The sequence below is a fragment of the Oncorhynchus keta genome, unplaced genomic scaffold (assembly GCF_023373465.1).
Source record: "Oncorhynchus keta strain PuntledgeMale-10-30-2019 unplaced genomic scaffold, Oket_V2 Un_scaffold_3531_pilon_pilon, whole genome shotgun sequence".
Taxonomy (NCBI): Eukaryota; Metazoa; Chordata; class Actinopteri; order Salmoniformes; family Salmonidae; genus Oncorhynchus; species Oncorhynchus keta.
In genome coordinates, this window is record NW_026290920.1 from 324,941 (window position 1) to 345,000 (window position 20,060).

The 20,060-nt window shown below is 46.5% G+C and overlaps 1 protein-coding gene across 43 annotated transcripts in view; it reads right to left on the reverse strand.

Moving 5' to 3' along the window:
* Window positions 1–20,060, reverse strand: part of dmxl2 (Dmx-like 2) — a 137,406-nt gene that overhangs the window by 98,563 nt on the left and 18,783 nt on the right. For 42 of the 43 annotated variants that reach the window (XR_008131806.1, XR_008131801.1, XR_008131802.1 and 39 more), the window contains exons 4-13: window positions 18,895–18,973; window positions 16,983–17,127; window positions 8,294–8,360; window positions 7,899–8,071; window positions 7,437–7,608; window positions 3,653–3,833; window positions 1,428–1,646; window positions 942–1,210; window positions 506–772; window positions 34–266 (exon numbers count right to left, since the gene is read on the reverse strand). Coding sequence is in view for 2 of the 43 variants with exons in the window: in XM_052515880.1 (XP_052371840.1) it covers window positions 34–266; window positions 506–772; window positions 942–1,210; window positions 1,428–1,646; window positions 3,653–3,833; window positions 7,437–7,608; window positions 7,899–8,071; window positions 8,294–8,360; window positions 16,983–17,127; window positions 18,895–18,973 (1,805 nt within the window). In the remaining 41 variants the exon portion in view is untranslated. The remainder of the gene's footprint in view (window positions 1–33; window positions 267–505; window positions 773–941; window positions 1,211–1,427; window positions 1,647–3,652; window positions 3,834–7,436; window positions 7,609–7,898; window positions 8,072–8,293; window positions 8,361–16,982; window positions 17,128–18,894; window positions 18,974–20,060) is intronic. The other variant, XR_008131828.1, reaches the window with a different exon arrangement.

Consider the following 20,060-nt stretch of genomic DNA (forward strand, 5'->3'; position numbering starts at 1 on the left):
ACACACACACACGCTCCCTTCCTCCCTCCCTACCTGCGCCGTCCTCTGGGGGGAGGTGTGTGTGTGGGTGGCTGGTCGAGGTCGATGCTGCTGGGGGCGGAGGGGGGGGTGAGGAGAGCGTTGTGGTGGGAGGAGGTCAGCAGTAGGGGGAGGACGGTGTGACACGCCTGGTCGTTGAGGTGGAACCGGTGACCACAGTAACGGAACGTATGAGACACCGTTAGAACGTTGGAGAACGCCGAGCGCTCAGCGAACGTCACCGCCCACTAGAGAGGGAAACGGATTGAAAGGAAAACTTTGAGTCACAAAATGTCTATACATTATTTATCATACAGTATGACATTATTAGAGAGCTTTTTGGTTTTGTACTTTATATGGTCGTAGTTTGTCTTTTAAGCATAAATGTAAGGACCTTAATATTCTTATGAGCCCTGGTCAAAATTAGTGCACTACATGGGGAATAGGTGGGTTTGGGACACAGCCACAGTCTGCCTCTCCCTCTCACCTGATTGAGAGACCCATCCACATGTTTGGACACCATCATGACAGCAGGGCCGATGCCTGGAGCTTGGCCCAGAGAGAGGCTGAGGGCTGAGGAACCCAGCCCAGCAGAGGCAGAACGGGGCAGACGGCGGGCCCTCGTCCCCTGCTCTCCCCCGGCGTTGGAGCTATCCACGTTGGAGAAGGAGCAGGCGTACATCAGAATGTTCTTACTCAGGGAGTTGGCGTCGCCTGTAGGGAACGCCACCGGGATACGGGACGAGAACGACACCTGGAGAAAAAGGGATGGAGAGAGGGAGGGGAGAGAGAGAATAGTCCGAGTGGAGCAGAATTCTGCTTCCTCTTGTGTGGGGATAATGCTGGTAGGTGTGTGTCCATGTACAATATGTGTGTTACTTCATGTCTGTGCGCGTGTTGCTGCATGTGCAGTCTCCTCTTACCTGCACCTGTCTGAAGATCCCCTGGATGTACTCGTCCAGGTATTTGACGTGCCAGACCAGGAAGGACCCGTCGGTGGGGTGGATGGTAAACAGCATGTCAGGACTCTTATTCCACTCCAGAGTTAACGCCTCCATCTTCCTCTCCAGCAACATGGAGGGCAGGGGCACTGAGCTACTGGAGCCTGGGGACGACGCCTTGGTGCTGCCCTCACCACCCTCACCCTCCTCACCATGCTCTGATGAACCCTTCTCTGACATCTCATCTAGGTCTGGAGAGAGAGAGGGAGGGTGGGAGTTACACACGGACAGAGTATGATATGTCAGTGTGTATAGAATATCTTGGAACAGACTGATATTACCCAGATGTATTTCACGACTCTACAACGGTTTTGTACTGGGTCAGCTACTCAGAACTAGTTTATATATATATATATATATCTCACAACAACAGAATGTAGATCTGAGGGTTTCTGAAACAGAGCGTACCAAAGTCAAACTTAATGGGGGAGCCGTTCTGGTCGAGGGCGTCGTCGGTGGCTTGGTCCAGCTGCTGTTCTGAGAGCTTGCGGAGCTGCAGCATGAACAGGTCCATGGAGGTGGTGAAGGACAGGTCCTTGTTGTTGAGCCAGTGGACCACAAACCCTCCTCCTCCACTCCCGTCCTCCGGAGTAAACACGGCAGACTCCGCTAGCACCGCTGGGATGTCTGGGGGATAGAGAGAGGAAAGGGGCGGATACAGGATATTACTATGCATGTGGGAGGAATATCGGAACAAGCGAAGGCTGACGTTGCTAGTTCAGTTTGTGCGTGTGTGCCTGAGACTGAGAGATTGTGTGTGTAGCTGTATGTATATGTTTGTCTGAGGCAGTGTGTGTGTGATTTGTGTGCAGCTGTATGTATATGTATGTCTGATGCAGTGTGTGTGTGTGAATGTATATATATATGCATGTCTGATGCAGTGTGTGTGTGTGTGTGTGTGTGTGTGTGTGTGTGTGTGTGTGTGTGTGTGTGTGTGTGTGTGTGTGTGTGTGTGTGTGTGTGGCTGTATATATATGTATGTCTGATGCAGTGTGTGTGTGATTTGTGTGCAGCTGTATGTATATGTATGTCTGATGCAGTGTGTGTGTGTGTGTGTGAGAGCATTTGGATGATCCAGAAGAAGATTGGGAGAATGTCAGATGTTCAGATGAAACCAAAATCGAACTTTTTGGTAAAAACTCAACTTGTCGTGTTTGGAAGACAAAGAATGCTGAGTTGCATCCAAATAACACCATAACTACTGTGAAGCATGGGGGTGGAAACATCATGCTTTGGGAATGTTTTTCTGCAAAGGGACCAGGATGACTGATCCGTGTAAAGGAAAGAATGAATGGGGCCATGTATCGTGAGATTGAGTGAAAACCTCCTTCCATCAGCAAGGGCATTGAAGATGAAACGTGGCTGGGTCTTTCAGCATGACAATAATCCCAAACACATCGCCCGGGCAACGGAGTGGTTTCGTAAAAAGCATTTCAAGGTCCTGGAGTGGCCTAGCCAGTCTCCAGATCTCAACCCCATAGAAAATCTTTGGAGGGAGTTGAAAGTCCGTGTTGCCCAGCAACAGCCCCAAAACATCACTGCTCTAGAGGAGATCTGCATGGAGGAATGGGCCAAAATACCAGCAACAGTGTGTGAAAACCTTGTGAAGACTTACAGAAAACATTTGACATCTGTCATTGCCAACAAATGGTATATAACAAAGTATTGAGATAAACTTTTGTTATTGACCAAATACTCATTTTCCACCATAATTTGCAAATAAATTCATTAAAAGTCCTACAATGTGATTTTCTGGATTTTTTTTTCTCATTTTGTCTGTCATAGTTGAAGTGTACCTATGATGAAAATTACAGGCCTCTCTAATCTTTTTAAGTGGGAGAACTTGCACAACTGGTGGCTGATTAAATACTTTTTTGCCCCACTGTAGGACTCATTGTACTGTGGATATAGATACCTTTGTACCCGTTTCCTCCAGCATCTTCACAAGATCCTTTGCTGTTGTTCTGGGATTGATTTGCACTTTTCGCACCAAAGTACGTTCATCTCTAAGAGACAGAACGCTTCTCCTTCCTGGGCGTTATGACGGCTGCGTGGTCCCATGGTGTTTATACTTACGTACTATTGTTTGTACAGATGAACGTGGTTCCTTCAGGTGTTTGGAAATTGCTCCCAAGGATGAACCAGGCTTGTAGATGTCTACAATTTATTTTCTGAGGTCTTGGCTGATTTCTTTTGATTTTCCCATGATGTCAAGCAAAGAGGCACTGAGTTTGAAGGTAGACCTTGAAATACATCCACAGGTACACCTCCAATTGACTCAAATTATGTCAATTAGCCTATCAGAAGCTTCTAAAGCCATGACATAATTTTCTGGAATTCTCCAAGCTGTTTAAAGGCACAGTCGACTTAATGTATGTAAACTTCTGATCCACTGGAGTTGTGATACAGTGAATTATAAGTGAAATAATCCGTCTGTAAACAATTGTTGGAAAAATTACTTGTGTCATGCACAAAGTAGATATCCTAACCGACTTGCCATAACTTGTTAACAAGAAATGTGTGGAGTGGTTGAAAAACGAGTTTTAATGACCCCAACCTAAGAGTATGTAAAGTTCAGACTTGTGTATAAGTGTATATGTATGTCTGATGCAGTGTGTGTGTGATCTACGTACCCGTGGCAGGGTTGATGCTGGCAGAGATGTGGAAATGACAGAGAGCGTTAGCGTGGTGAGAGATGTGGCGGTGTGTGTGTGTCTCGTGGGTCCCCATCTGAGACGGCAGCAACTCAGTGTGAGACACCAGAGCAGACGACCTCCGACGACCACGACGCAGGTGCTTCAGGTGGCTCATCGACTGGACAATGAGAGGACAGGCACGGGGAGGACCAATGACAGGGCAGGAGGTGGGACAGGAAGAGAAGCATCATGTTATTGATGCCCTTCATACTGTTAGGTTCTAAACAAACAGAGTACAAACTCAAAGGAATCACGAGGAAAAAATCTCAAAACAAGTTTACTCCGCCACTGGGTCAAACAGCTACAAAGACAAAGACTGGTTTACCAAGCACATATATTTATACCCTCCTACTAGGAGGACTCAACTCCTTGACATCTAGACAGGTAATCCATCTCTGTTTAGTCAAGAACATATATTTTCCTCTTATTGTTGTAGTCAACTGTGTGTACATCTAGGACTGTTCCTTGTCACCTCATTGACCAAGCACATAATTCCTCCCTCCTCCAGGAAATGTCAACTCCTTGACATCTAGACTGAAACCAGACTGTTTCCCACCTACGGCTGCACATATATGAAACCCACCCTCCTCTAGGCTGACTCAACTCCTTGACATCTGACAGAAACCAGACTGTTACCCTTTGCCTCCCTCCTCCACGGCTGTCCTACCTTATCAGTGACTGAAACCAGACTGTTAGCCATTTGCCTCCCTCCTCCAGGCTGTCCTACCTTATCAGTGACTGAAAAGACTGTTTCCCAAGCACATATTGCCTACCCTCCTCCACGGCTGTCCTACCTTATCAGTGACTGAAACCAGACTGTTACCCTTTGCCTCCCACCTCCACGGCTGTCCTACCTTATCAGTGACTGAAACCAGACTGTTACCCTTTGCCTCCCACCTCCACGGCTGTCCTACCTTATCAGTGACTGAAACCAGACTGTTTACCAAGCACATTGCCTCCCTCCTACGGCTGTCCTCCTTGATCAGTGACTGAAACCAGACTGTTTACCCTTTGCCTCCCACCTCCAGGGCTGTCCACCTTATCAGTGACTGAAACCAGACTGTTACCCTTTGCCTCCCACCTCCACGGCTGTCCTACCTTATCAGTGACTGAAACCAGACTGTTACCCTTTGCCTCCCACCTCCACGGCTGTCCTACCTTATCAGTGACTGAAACCAGACTGTTACCCTTTGCCTCCCTCCTCCACGGCTGTCCTACCTTATCAGTGACTGAAACCAGACTGTTTACCCCTTTGCCTCCCACCTCCACGGCTGTCCTACCTTATCAGTGACTGAAACCAGACTGTTACCCTTTGCCTCCCACCTCCACGGCTGTCCTACCTTATCAGTGACTGAAACCAGACTGTTACCCATTTGCCTCCCACCTCCACGGCTGTCCTACCTTATCAGTGACTGAAACCAGACTGTTACCCTTTGCCTCCCACCTCCAGGAGGACTCCTCCTTGACAGTGACTGAAACCAGACTGTTACAAGCCATTTGCCTCCCACCTCTAGGCTGTCCTACCTTATCAGTGACTGAAACCAGACTGTTACCCTTTGCCTCCCACCTCCACGGCTGTCCTACCTTATCAGTGACTGAAACCAGACTGTTACCCTTTGCCTCCCACCTCCAGGCTGTCCTACCTTATCAGTGACTGAAACCAGACTGTTACCCTTTGCCTCCCACCTCCACGGCTGTCCTACCTTATCAGTGACTGAAACCAGACTGTTACCCTTTGCCTCCCCACTTATTTGCCTCCCACCTCCACGAGCTGTCCTACCTTATCAGTGACTGAAACCAGACTGTTACCCTTTGCCTCCCACCTCCACGGCTGTCCTACCTTATCAGTGACTGAAACCAGACTGTTACCCTTTGCCTCCCCCACCCTCCACTAGGCTGTCCTACCTTATCAGTGACTGAAACCAGACTGTTACCCTTTGCCTCCCACCTCCACGGCTGTCCTACCTTATCAGTGACTGAAACCAGACTGTTACCCTTTGCCTCCCACCTCCACGGCTGTCCTACCTTATCAGTGACTGAAACCAGACTGTTACCCTTTGCCTCCCACCTCCACGGCTGTCCTACCTTATCAGTGACTGAAACCAGACTGTTACCCTTTGCCTCCCACCTCCACGGCTGTCCTACCTTATCAGTGACTGAAACCAGACTGTTACCCTTGCCTCCACCAGGCTTCCTCTTATCAGTGTTGAAACCAGACTGTTACCCTTTGCCTCCCACCTCCACGGCTGTCCTACCTTATCAGTGACTGAAACCAGACTGTTACCCTTTGCCTCCCACCTCCACGGCTGTCCTACCTTATCAGTGACTGAAACCAGACTGTTACCCTTTGCCTCCCACCTCCACGGCTGTCCTACCTTATCAGTGACTGAAACCAGACTGTTACCCTTTGCCTCCCACCTCCACGGCTGTCCTACCTTATCAGTGACTGAAACCAGACTGTTACCCTTTGCCTCCCACCTCCACGGCTGTCCTACCTTATCAGTGACTGAAACCAGACTGTTACCCTTTGCCTCCCACCTCCACGGCTGTCCTACCTTATCAGTGACTGAAACCAGACTGTTACCCTTTGCCTCCCACCTCCACGGCTGTCCTACCTTATCAGTGACTGAAACCAGACTGTTACCCTTTGCCTCCCACCTCCACGGCTGTCCTACCTTATCAGTGACTGAAACCAGACTGTTACCCTTTGCCTCCCCCACCTCCTTATCAGTGCTGAAACCCTACCTTACCTCAGTGACTGAAACCAGACTGTTACCCTTTGCCTCCCACCTCCACGGCTGTCCTACCTTATCAGTGACTGAAACCAGACTGTTACCCTTTGCCTCCCACCTCCACGGCTGTCCTACCTTATCAGTGACTGAAACCAGACTGTTACCCTTTGCCTCCCACCTCCACGGCTGTCCTACCTTATCAGTGACTGAAACCAGACTGTTACCCTTTGCCTCCCACCTCCACGGCTGTCCTACCTTATCAGTGACTGAAACCAGACTGTTACCCTTTGCCTCCCACCTCCACGGCTGTCCTACCTTATCAGTGACTGAAACCAGACTGTTACCCTTTGCCTCCCACCTCCACGGCTGTCCTACCTTATCAGTGACTGAAACCAGACTGTTACCCTTTGCCTCCCTCCATAGGATCCATGAGATTTAACAATAACATGTTAGACAGAATGTAAATGTCCTGCCTCCCCCTCTTGTCTCATTCAGTAACTTTCCACACACCTAGTTCTTATCCACCTTCCACTGACCCCCACATATACATTCATTATACATATACATTCATTATACACGTAAAGTCATCAATAAGTTCTCGTATGCTAACATAAATAAGTAGATTTCAAGCTGAAATCCAACCATATCAATCTGTTCTACATCTCTGTGCCTTTTCAAAATGACAACCACAAAGTTTGTTTGAAGAACACATTTTGTGTGTGTGCATGTGTGTGTGTTTGCGGGTGTGTATGTGTGTGCGTTTGCGGGTGTGTGTATGTGTATGTGTGTGTGTGCATGTGTGTGTGTGCGTGTGTGTGTGCGTGTGTGCGTACAAGTTTACGGGTGTGTGTGTGTGTGTGTGTGTGCGTGTGCGCATGTCTGTGTGTGTGTGCGCATGTCTGTGTGTGTGTGTGCATGTGTGTGTGTGTGCATGTCTGTGTGTGTGTGCATGTGTATGTGTGTGCGTGTGCGTACTGTGTTGTCTTTACCTCCAGGGCGTGCTGTATCTTGTCCTTGCCCCCCAGGCCTGGTAGGCTGGAGCTGTATGTGTTCTCAGTGATCTGACCACCCAGGATACTGTCCTCTGGCAGCACCGTCTCAGACCACAACCTACACACACCGTCCTCACACGACGTCAACAACACATTACACACACTACCCCTGGAGAGCAGAGGCAGGGGGAGCAAGAGGGAGAATGAGAGACACACAGAACATCATTTTACATTGATGATTGACAGTTTAGTAAAGCCCAAAATATTTCCATTAGTATGGGATTGAGACATTCAGAAACATAAAGCTGAATCTATACAACTGATTAGAATTTACAATCAGCTTGACTTAAGTTTTTTCTCCATTTAAAATGTGTGTGTGTGTTTGTGTGTGTGTGTATGTGTATGTGTATGTGTGTGTGTGTGTGTGTGTGTGTGTGTTTCGTGTGTGTATGTTCTGACTTGGGCATGTATTTGCTGGTCTTCCTCCAGGACAGGCCGGTGACAGAGCGGGGGTGGGCCAGGTATATAAAGGAGAAGTGGACCTGAGGGCCTTTCTTATCTGGGAGGTCTGGGAGCACCACAGCAGAGCGCCACCCAGTGGTGGGGTACCACACCTTCAACAGACAGTCATCCTGGACAGAGAAACACACAGGTGAGACAGACACACACACACAATGGTCCTGAATAAGCTATCACAAAGTCCAGATGGCACATTACTATGTGTTTATTACTCTACAGGTGTTACAGGAGAATCAACATGAGGAAGTAGAAAACATGTATGACATGATTGGGATATTGACAGTATATGGAAACAAGATATGGCCTGTAAAATGTTAGCTTTCGAGTGAGTGTACCTTGCCGGCTGTTGCAAAGTATTCCCCATCAGGAGACCACTTGGTGATGTGAACAGACATAGCAGTCCTGGAGAGGGGGAGAGAGGGAGAGGGGGAGAGAGGGAGAGGGGGAGAGATAGATAGATAGACAGAGAGACAGAGAGAGAGAGAGAGAGAGAGAGAGAGAGAGAGAGAGAGAGAGAGAGAGAGAGAGAGAGAGAGAGAGAGAGAGAGAGAGACAGACAGGGAGAGAGAGAGAGACAGAGAGAGAGAGAGAGAGAGAGAGACAGAGAGAGAGAGAGACAGACAGGGGAGAGAGAGAGAGAGAGATAGACAGAGAGAGAGAGACAGAGAGAGAGACAGAGAGAGAGAGAGAGAGAGAGACAGACAGGGAGAGAGAGAGAGAGAGAGAGAGAGAGAGAGAGAGAGAGAGAGACAGGGGAGAGAGAGAGAGAGATAGAGAGAGAGAAAGAAGAAGTGAAGAACAAACACCATTGTAATTACAACCCATATTTATCTTGTGTCCTTTAACCATTTGTACATTGTTAAAACACTGTATACATATAATATGACATTTGGATTGTGTTTATTGTTTTGAAACTTCTGTATGTGTAATGTTTACTGTTAATTTGTATTGTTTATTTCACTTTATATATTATCTACCTCACTTGCTTTGGCAATGTTAACACATGTTTCCCATGCCAATAAAGCCCTTGAATTGAATTGAATTGAGAGACAGAGAGAGATAGACAGAGAGATAGACAGAGATAGAGAGCAACAGTTCAGCTGCTTTCACTTCTCTATGGGAAACTCAGGAAAACAGCAAACACCACTCACTTCTTCCACAACATAATGTTTACAGTTTTTACCTCAAAAAGGTGCTTCCCCATTTTACACTTTTTCAATACATGACTTGATTTTAATATTGAAAGTTTGTTTATGTACAATTCCATCATTTTATGTTTTATTGGTGGTGATGAAAACGCTGTCTCAGGTGCTGCTCCAGAATCTCTCATTAGTGTTCAATTGTGTTGAGATCTGGTGACTGAGACGGCCATGGTATCTGGTTTACATCGTTTTCATGCTCATCAAACCATTCAGTGACCAAACCGTTCAGTGACCAAACCGTTCAGTGACCAAACCGTTCAGTGACCAAACCGTTCAGTGACCAAACCGTTCAGTGACCAAACCGTTCAGTGACCAAACCGTTCAGTGACCAAACCGTTCAGTGACCAAACCGTTCAGTGACCAAACCGTTCAGTGACCAAACCGTTCAGTGACCAAACCGTTCAGTGACCAAACCGTTCAGTGACCAAACCGTTCAGTGACCAAACCGTTCAGTGACCAAACCGTTCAGTGACCAAACCGTTCAGTGACCAAACCATTCAGTGACCAAACCATTCAGTGACCAAACCATTCAGTGACCAAACCATTCAGTGACCAAACCATTCAGTGACCAAACCATTCAGTGACCAAACCATTCAGTGACCAAACCATTCAGTGACCAAACCATTCAGTGACCAAACCATTCAGTGACCAAACCATTCAGTGACCAAACCATTCAGTGACCAAACCATTCAGTGACCAAACCATTCAGTGACCAAACCATTCAGTGACCAAACCATTCAGTGACCAAACCATTCAGTGACCAAACCATTCAGTGATCAAACCATTCAGTGACCAAACCATTCAGTGACCAAACCATTCAGTGACCAAACCGTTCAGTGATCAAACCATTCAGTGACCAAACCATTCAGTGACCAAACCATTCAGTGACCACTCGTGCTCTGTGGATGGGGGCATTGTCATCCTATGGGTCATAGCCATGGTAGCCAAAATAATGTCCCGCCCAGCATTTTTATACATGACCCTAAGCATGATGGGATGTTAATTGCTTAATTAACTCAGGAACCACACCTGTGTGGAAGCACCTGCTTTCAATTTACTTTGTATCCCTCATTTTCTCAGGTGTTTGTTTTATTTTGACAGTTAGCTGTACATTTGAATGACAATGAGACTGAGTTAAACGGATAAAGACAGTGAACAGTTGTAGATCACGAGGAGAGGAGAGGACAGAGAACACAAACACCAAACACAGACTAGGAGCTCTGACCGGGTGCTTTCAGTAGACTGACTGACATGTTGGGAAACCCTTTCACACTCACTTCCCCATTCCAGGACAGTCAAACACCAACCACAGACTAGGAGCTCTGACCGGGTGCTTTCAGTTGACTGACTGACTGACTGACTGACTGACTGACATGTTGGGAAACCCTTTCACACTCACTTCCCCATTCCAGGACAGTCACACACCAACATGCTGAGTCAGTATCAGCTGCTTATCGCTGTTTATGTGTCAAACATCTCCCTGTTTTAAAAGGTACTCAGTTAAATGACGTTGCCAGGCGCAGTCACTGCAGAAATGTACCCATTATGCCGTTTACGTTCTGCATTTACATCATTTCGCTGAGTCTACCTTTAAAGCTGCAATGTCACTTTTTGGATAAGTCCACTAAATTAACATAGAGTTAAAGATATGTCATTCTCATTGAAAGCAAGTCTAAGAAAGGGTAGATCTGTTTTATATGCTTCCTGTGCTTAACTTTTACTTTCGGTTCTGTACACCAGCTTCAAACAGCTGAAAATAGAAAATCTTTGGTTATGGAAAATATATTTTACAGCTGTTTAGATGGTACAATGACTTTACACTATACTTGCTTTTTTTTGTCACACACTGAATTTAGGCAAACTATTAGAATTTTAGCGACCAGGAAATGGCGGAGGGATTTCTGCATTTACCCACTGTACTGTTTACTTTCTACATCTAAGTCATATTGCTGACTACCTTTAAAGAGCTCTAACGGTCTACAGGCCTGATATGTCCACTACGTCATGTTGCTGACTACCTTTAAAGAGCTCTAACGGTCTACAGGCCTGATATGTCCACTACGTCATGTTGCTGACTACCTTTAAAGAGCTCTAACGGTCTACAGGCCTGATATGTCCACTACGTCATGTTGCTGACTACCTTTAAAGAGCTCTAACGGTCTACAGGCCTGATATGTCCACTACGTCATGTTGCTGACTACCTTTAAAGAGCTCTAACGGTCTACAGGCCTGATATGTCCACTACGTCATGTTGCTGACTACCTTTAAAGAGCTCTAACGGTCTACAGGCCTGATATGTCCACTACGTCATGTTGCTGACTACCTTTAAAGAGCTCTAACGGTCTACAGGCCTGATATGTCCACTACGTCATGTTGCTGACTACCTTTAAAGAGCTCTAACGGTCTACAGGCCTGATATGTCCACTACGTCATGTTGCTGACTACCTTTAAAGAGCTCTAACGGTCTACAGGCCTGATATGTCCACTACGTCATGTTGCTGACTACCTTTAAAGAGCTCTAACGGTCTACAGGCCTGGCGTCATGTTGCTGACTACCTTTAAAGAGCTCTAACGGTCTACAGGCCTGATATGTCCACTACGTCATGTTGCTGACTACCTTTAAAGAGCTCTAACGGTCTACAGGCCTGATATGTCCACTACGTCATGTTGCTGACTACCTTTAAAGAGCTCTAACGGTCTACAGGCCTGATATGTCCACTACGTCATGTTGCTGACTACCTTTAAAGAGCTCTAACGGTCTACAGGCCTGATATGTCCACTACGTCATGTTGCTGACTACCTTTAAAGAGCTCTAACGGTCTACAGGCCTGATATGTCCACTACGTCATGTTGCTGACTACCTTTAAAGAGCTCTAACGGTCTACAGGCCTGATATGTCCACTACGTCATGTTGCTGACTACCTTTAAAGAGCTCTAACGGTCTACAGGCCTGATATGTCCACTACGTCATGTTGCTGACTACCTTTAAAGAGCTCTAACTGGTCTACAGGCCTGATATGTCCACTACGTCATGTTGCTGACTACCTTTAAAGAGCTCTAACGGTCTACAGGCCTGATATGTCTCACTACGTCATGTTGCTGACTACCTTTAAAGAGCTCTAACGGTCTACAGGCCTGATATGTCCACTACGTCATGTTGCTGACTACCTTTAAAGAGCTCTAACGGTCTACAGGCCTGATATGTCAACTACGTCATGTTGCTGACTACCTTTAAAGAGCTCTAACGGTCTACAGGCCTGATATGTCCACTACGTCATGTTGCTGACTACCTTTAAAGAGCTCTAACGGTCTACAGGCCTGATATGTCCACTACGTCATGTTGCTGACTACCTTTAAAGAGCTCTAACGGTCTACAGGCCTGATATGTCCACTACGTCATGTTGCTGACTACCTTTAAAGAGCTCTAACGGTCTACAGGCCTGATATGTCAACTACGTCATGTTGCTGACTACCTTTAAAGAGCTCTAACGGTCTACAGGCCTGATATGTCCACTACGTCATGTTGCTGACTACCTTTAAAGAGCTCTAACGGTCTACAGGCCTGATATGTCCACTACGTCATGTTGCTGACTACCTTTAAAGAGCTCTAACGGTCTACAGGCCTGATGTGTCCACTACGTCATGTTGCTGACTACCTTTAAAGAGCTCTAACGGTCTACAGGCCTGATATGTCCACTACGTCATGTTGCTGACTACCTTTAAAGAGCTCTAACGGTCTACAGGCCTGATGTGTCCACTACGTCATGTTGCTGACTACCTTTAAAGAGCTCTAACTGGTCTACAGGCCTGACTACCTTTAAAGAGCTGTCCAGGCCTACGTCATGTTGCTGACTACCTTTAAAGAGCTCTAACGGTCTACAGGCCTGATATGTCCACTACGTCATGTTGCTGACTACCTTTAAAGAGCTCTAACGGTCTACAGGCCTGATATGTCCACTACGTCATGTTGCTGACTACCTTTAAAGAGCTCTAACGGTCTACAGGCCTGATATGTCCACTACGTCATGTTGCTGACTACCTTTAAAGAGCTCTAACGGTCTACAGGCCTGATGTGTCCACTACGTCATGTTGCTGACTACCTTTAAAGAGCTCTAACGGTCTACAGGCCTGATATGTCAACTACGTCATGTTGCTGACTACCTTTAAAGAGCTCTAACGGTCTACAGGCCTGATGTGTCCACTACGTCATGTTGCTGACTACCTTTAAAGAGCTCTAACGGTCTACAGGCCTGATATGTCCACTACGTCATGTTGCTGACTACCTTTAAAGAGCTCTAACGGTCTACAGGCCTGATATGTCTACAGGCCTGATATGTCCACTACGTCATGTTGCTGACTACCTTTAAAGAGCTCTAACGGTCTACAGGCCTGATATGTCCACTACGTCATGTTGCTGACTACCTTTAAAGAGCTCTAACGGTCTACAGGCCTGATATGTCCACTACGTCATGTTGCTGACTACCTTTAAAGAGCTCTAACGGTCTACAGGCCTGATATGTCCACTACGTCATGTTGCTGACTACCTTTAAAGAGCTCTAACGGTCTACAGGCCTGTCCACTACGTCATGTTGCTGACTACCTTTAAAAGAGCTCTAACGGTCTACAGGCCTGATATGTCAACTACGTCATGTTGCTGACTACCTTTAAAGAGCTCTAACGGTCTACAGGCCTGATATGTCCACTACGTCATGTTGCTGACTACCTTTAAAGAGCTCTAACGGTCTACAGGCCTGATATGTCCACTACGTCATGTTGCTGACTACCTTTAAAGAGCTCTAACGGTCTACAGGCCTGATATGTCAACTACGTCATGTTGCTGACTACCTTTAAAGAGCTCTAACGGTCTACAGGCCTGATATGTCCACTACGTCATGTTGCTGACTACCTTTAAAGAGCTCTAACGGTCTACAGGCCTGATATGTCCACTACGTCATGTTGCTGACTACCTTTAAAGAGCTCTAACGGTCTACAGGCCTGATATGTCCACTACGTCATGTTGCTGACTACCTTTAAAGAGCTCTAACGGTCTACAGGCCTGATATGTCCACTACGTCATGTTGCTGACTACCTTTAAAGAGCTCTAACGGTCTACAGGCCTGATATGTCCACTACGTCATGTTGCTGACTACCTTTAAAGAGCTCTAACGGTCTACAGGCCTGATATGTCACTACGTCATGTTGCTGACTACCTTTAAAGAGCTCTAACGGTCTACAGGCCTGATATGTCCACTACGTCATGTTGCTGACTACCTTTAAAAGAGCTCTAACGGTCTACAGGCCCTACGTCATGTTGCTGACTACCTTTAAAGATCCAACGGTCTACAAGCCTGATATGTCCACTACGTCATGTTGCTGACTACCTTTAAAGAGCTCTAACGGTCTACAGGCCTGATATGTCCACTACGTCATGTTGCTGACTACCTTTAAAGAGCTCTAACGGTCTACAGGCCTGATATGTCCACTACGTCATGTTGCTGACTACCTTTAAAGAGCTCTAACGGTCTACAGGCCTGATATGTCCACTACGTCATGTTGCTGACTACCTTTAAAGAGCTCTAACGGTCTACAGGCCTGATATGTCCACTACGTCATGTTGCTGACTACCTTTAAAGAGCTCTAACGGTCTACAGGCCTGATATGTCCACTACGTCATGTTGCTGACTACCTTTAAAGAGCTCTAACGGTCTACAGGCCTGATATGTCCACTACGTCATGTTGCTGACTACCTTTAAAGAGCTCTAACGGTCTACAGGCCTGATATGTCCACTACGTCATGTTGCTGACTACCTTTAAAGAGCTCTAACGGTCTACAGGCCTGATATGTCCACTACGTCATGTTGCTGACTACCTTTAAAGAGCTCTAACGGTCTACAGGCCTGATATGTCCACTACGTCATGTTGCTGACTACCTTTAAAGAGCTCTAACGGTCTACAGGCCTGATATGTCCACTACGTCATGTTGCTGACTACCTTTAAAGAGCTCTAACGGTCTACAGGCCTGATATGTCCACTACGTCATGTTGCTGACTACCTTTAAAGAGCTCTAACGGTCTACAGGCCTGATATGTCCACTACGTCATGTTGCTGACTACCTTTAAAGAGCTCTAACGGTCTACAGGCCTGATATGTCCACTACAGGTCATGTCCACTGTTGCTGACTACCTTTAAAGAGCTCTAACGGTCTACAGGCCTGATATGTCCACTACGTCATGTTGCTGACTACCTTTAAAGAGCTCTAACGGTCTACAGGCCTGATATGTCCACTACGTCATGTTGCTGACTACCTTTAAAGAGCTCTAACTGGTCTACAGGCCTGATATGTCCACTACGTCATGTTGCTGACTACCTTTAAAGAGCTCTAACGGTCTACAGGCCTGATATGTCCACTACGTCATGTTGCTGACTACCTTTAAAGAGCTCTAACGGTCTACAGGCCTGATATGTCCACTACGTCATGTTGCTGACTACCTTTAAAGAGCTCTAACGGTCTACAGGCCTGATATGTCCACTAAGTCATGTTGCTGACTACCTTTAAAGAGCTCTAACGGTCTACAGGCCTGATATGCTGACTACCTTTAAAGAGCTCTAACGGTCTACAGGCCTGATATGTCATCTACGTCATGTTGCTGACTACCTTTAAAGAGCTCTAACGGTCTACAGGCCTGATATGTCCACTACGTCATGTTGCTGACTACCTTTAAAGAGCTCTAACGGTCTACAGGCCTGATATGTCCACTACGTCATGTTGCTGACTACCTTTAAAGAGCTCTAACGGTCTACAGGCCTGATATGTCACTACGTCATGTTGCTGACTACCTTTAAAGAGCTCTAACGGTCTACAGGCCTGATGTGTCCACTACGTCATGTTGCTGACTACCTTTAAAGAGCCTTTACAGGCCTGATATGCTGACTACCTTAAAAGAGCTCTAACGGTCTACAGGCCTGATATGTCCACTACGTCATGTTGCTGACTACCTTTAAAGAGCTCTAACGGTCTACAGGCCTGATATGTCCACTACGTCATGTTGCTGACTACCTTTAAAGAGCTCTAACGGTCTACAGGCCTGATATGTCACTACGTCATGTTGCTGACTACCTTTAAAGAGCTCTAACGGTCTACAGGCCTGATATGTCAACTACGTCATGTTGCTGACTACCTTTAAAGAGCTCTAACGGTCTACAGGCCTGATATGTCAACTACGTCATGTTGCTGACTACCTTTAAAGAGCTCTAACGGTCTACAGGCCTGATATGTCCACTACGTCATGTTGCTGACTACCTTTAAAGAGCTCTAACGGTCTACAGGCCTGATGTGTCAACTACGTCATGTTGCTGACTACCTTTAAAAGAGCTCTAACGGTCTACAGGCCTGATATGTCCACTACGTCATGTTGCTGACTACCTTTAAAGAGCTCAACGGTCTACAGGCCTGATATGTCCACTACGTCATGTTGCTGACTACCTTTAAAGAGCTCTAACGGTCTACAGGCCTGATGTCCACTACGTCATGTTGCTGACTACCTTTAAAGAGCTCTAACGGTCTACAGGCCTGATATGTCCACTACGTCATGTTGCTGACTACCTTTAAAGAGCTCTAACGGTCTACAGGCCTGATATGTCTACAGGCCTGATATGTCCACTACGTCATGTTGCTGACTACCTTTAAAGAGCTCTAACGGTCTACAGGCCTGATATGTCCACTACGTCATGTTGCTGACTACCTTTAAAGACCTCTAACGGTCTACAGGCCTGATGTCTACTAAACACTTGAAAAGCACCACACACAGCTCCTGTCACTCACTTGCACTGCCAAACACACTTCCAGTCGTTGAGGGCAGGGTGAGGTTTGTCATCGGTCACGGGTCCATCCTCCTCCTCTATCAGTGTGTCTGCTGACGGAGGGGCCCACAGCTGCAGGTGCTCTGTAGCTGCCAGAATACGGTTCCCTACAGGACACATACACATGGTTAAACAGCTACATGGTTACCTGTTCCCCGCACATTGACTTGGTACCAGTACCCCCTTTATATGGCCTCCTCATTATTATTATTATTTATTTATTTGGACTTTAGTTTATTTCGTAAATATTTTCTTTACTCTTATTTTTCTTTAAACTGCATTGTTGGTTAAGGGCTTGTAAGTAAGAATGTCACGGCGAGGTCTACTACACCTGTTGTATTCTTTAAACTGCATTGTTGGTTAAGGGCTTGTAAGTAAGAATGTCACAGTGAGGTCTACTACACCTGTTGTATTCTTTAAACTGCATTGTTGGTTAAGGGCTTGTAAGTAAGAATGTCACAGTGAGGTCTACTACACCTGTTGTATTCTTTAAACTGCATTGTTGGTTAAGGGCTTGTAAGTAAGAATGTCACAGTGAGGTCTACTACACCTGTTGTATTCTTTAAACTGCATTGTTGGTTAAGGGCTTGTAAGTAAGAATGTCACAGTGAGGTCTACTACACCTGTTGTATTCTTTAAACTGCATTGTTGGTTAAGGGCTTGTAAGTAAGAATGTCACAGTGAGGTCTACTACACCTGTTGTATTCTTTAAACTGCATTGTTGGTTAAGGGCTTGTAAGTAAGAATGTCACAGTGAGGTCTACTACACCTGTTGTATTCTTTAAACTGCATTGTTGGTTAAGGGCTTGTAAGTAAGAATGTCACAGTGAGGTCTACTACACCTGTTGTATTCTTTAAACTGCATTGTTGGTTAAGGGCTTGTAAGTAAGAATGTCACAGTGATGTCTACTACACCTGTTGTATTCTTTAAACTGCATTGTTGGTTAAGGGCTTGTAAGTAAGAATGTCACAGTGAGGTCTACTACACCTGTTGTATTCTTTAAACTGCATTGTTGGTTAAGGGCTTGTAAGTAAGAATGTCACAGTGAGGTCTACTACACCTGTTGTATTCTTTAAACTGCATTGTTGGTTAAGGGCTTGTAAGTAAGAATGTCACAGTGAGGTCTACTACACCTGTTGTATTCTTTAAACTGCATTGTTGGTTAAGGGCTTGTAAGTAAGAATGTCACAGTGAGGTCTACTACACCTGTTGTATTCTTTAAACTGCATTGTTGGTTAAGGGCTTGTAAGTAAGAATGTCACAGTGAGGTCTACTACACCTGTTGTATTCTTTAAACTGCATTGTTGGTTAAGGGCTTGTAAGTAAGAATGTCACAGTGAGGTCTACTACACCTGTTGTATTCTTTAAACTGCATTGTTGGTTAAGGGCTTGTAAGTAAGAATGTCACAGTGAGGTCTACTACACCTGTTGTATTCTTTAAACTGCATTGTTGGTTAAGGGCTTGTAAGTAAGAATGTCACAGTGAGGTCTACTACACCTGTTGTATTCTTTAAACTGCATTGTTGGTTAAGGGCTTGTAAGTAAGAATGTCACAGTGAGGTCTACTACACCTGTTGTATTCTTTAAACTGCATTGTTGGTTAAGGGCTTGTAAGTAAGAATGTCACAGTGAGGTCTACTACACCTGTTGTATTCTTTAAACTGCATTGTTGGTTAAGGGCTTGTAAGTAAGAATGTCACAGTGAGGTCTACTACACCTGTTGTATTCTTTAAACTGCATTGTTGGTTAAGGGCTTGTAAGTAAGAATGTCACAGTGAGGTCTACTACACCTGTTGTATTCGCCGCATGTGACAGTTACAAACAGATACTTACTGTACACACAGACACACAGCAGTTAGTCAGGAGGCGTTACCTTGTGGGTCCCAGGCCAGGTTATAGGTGATAGCATTTAGGAAGAACTGTCCTGTCTTTCTCCACTGGTAGTTAAGCTGCTGTTAATGGCACAGACAGAAGGAGAGGGGGAATAGAGAGGTGTAGGGAGAGGGGCACAGGAGGAGACAATATTCAGTGGAAAGAGAGAATGTATTCTTTAAACTGCATTGTTGGAGAGGTGTGAAGAAGAGAGGAGAGAGAGAGATGAGCCAGAGAGAGGGGCGAGAGAGAGGGCGAGAGAGTGAGAATGAGAGGAGTGAGAGAGAGAGAGGGGAGAGATTCGAGAGAGTGAGAACTGAGAGGGGAGAGAGGGGCTTGTAAGAGAGAGTCAGAGGAGGGGAGAGAGGGGCGAGAGAGTGAGAGGGAGAGAGGGGCGAGAGAGTGAGGGAGAGAGAATGAGAGAGTGAGAGGGGAGAGACCTGTTGGGGCGAGAGAGTGAGAGGGGCTTGAGAGAGGGGGAGAGAGTGAGAGGGGAGAGAGGGGCGAGGAGTGAGAGGGGAGAGAGGGGCGAGAGAGTGAGAGGGGAGAGAGGGGGAGAGAGTGAGAGGGAGAGGGGAGAGGAGGAGAGGAGAGGGAGAGAGAGGGGGAGAGAGAGAGGGAGAGAGAGAGGGGCGAGAGAGAGAGAGAGAGAGGAGAGAGAGAGAGAGAGAGAGAGAGAGAGAGAGAGAGAGAGAGAGAGAGAGAGAGAGAGAGAGAGGAGCGAGAAAGAGAGAGAGAGAGAGAGAGAGAGGCGAGAGAGAGAGAGGCGAGAGAGAGAGAGGAGAGAGAGAGAGAGGCGAGAGAGAGAGAGAGAGAGAGAGAGAGACGAGAGAGAGAGAGAGAGGGAGAGAGGAGAGAGAGACGAGAGAGAGAGAGAGAGGCGAGAGAGGGAGAGAGGAGAGAGAGAGAGAGGAGAGAGAGGAGAGAGAGAGAGAGAGAGAGAGAGAGAGAGAGAGAGAGAGAGAGAGAGAGAGAGAGGAGAGAGAGAGGGAGAGAGAGGCGAGAGAGAGAGAGAGGCGAGAGAGAGAGAGGGCGAGAGAGAGAGAGAGAGAGAGAGAGCGAGAGAGAGAGAGAGAGGAGAGAGAGAGGCGAGAGAGAGACGAGAACGAGAGAGAGAGGGGCGAGAGAGAGAGGAGAGAGAGAGGAGAGGGGAGAGAGAGAGGGGCG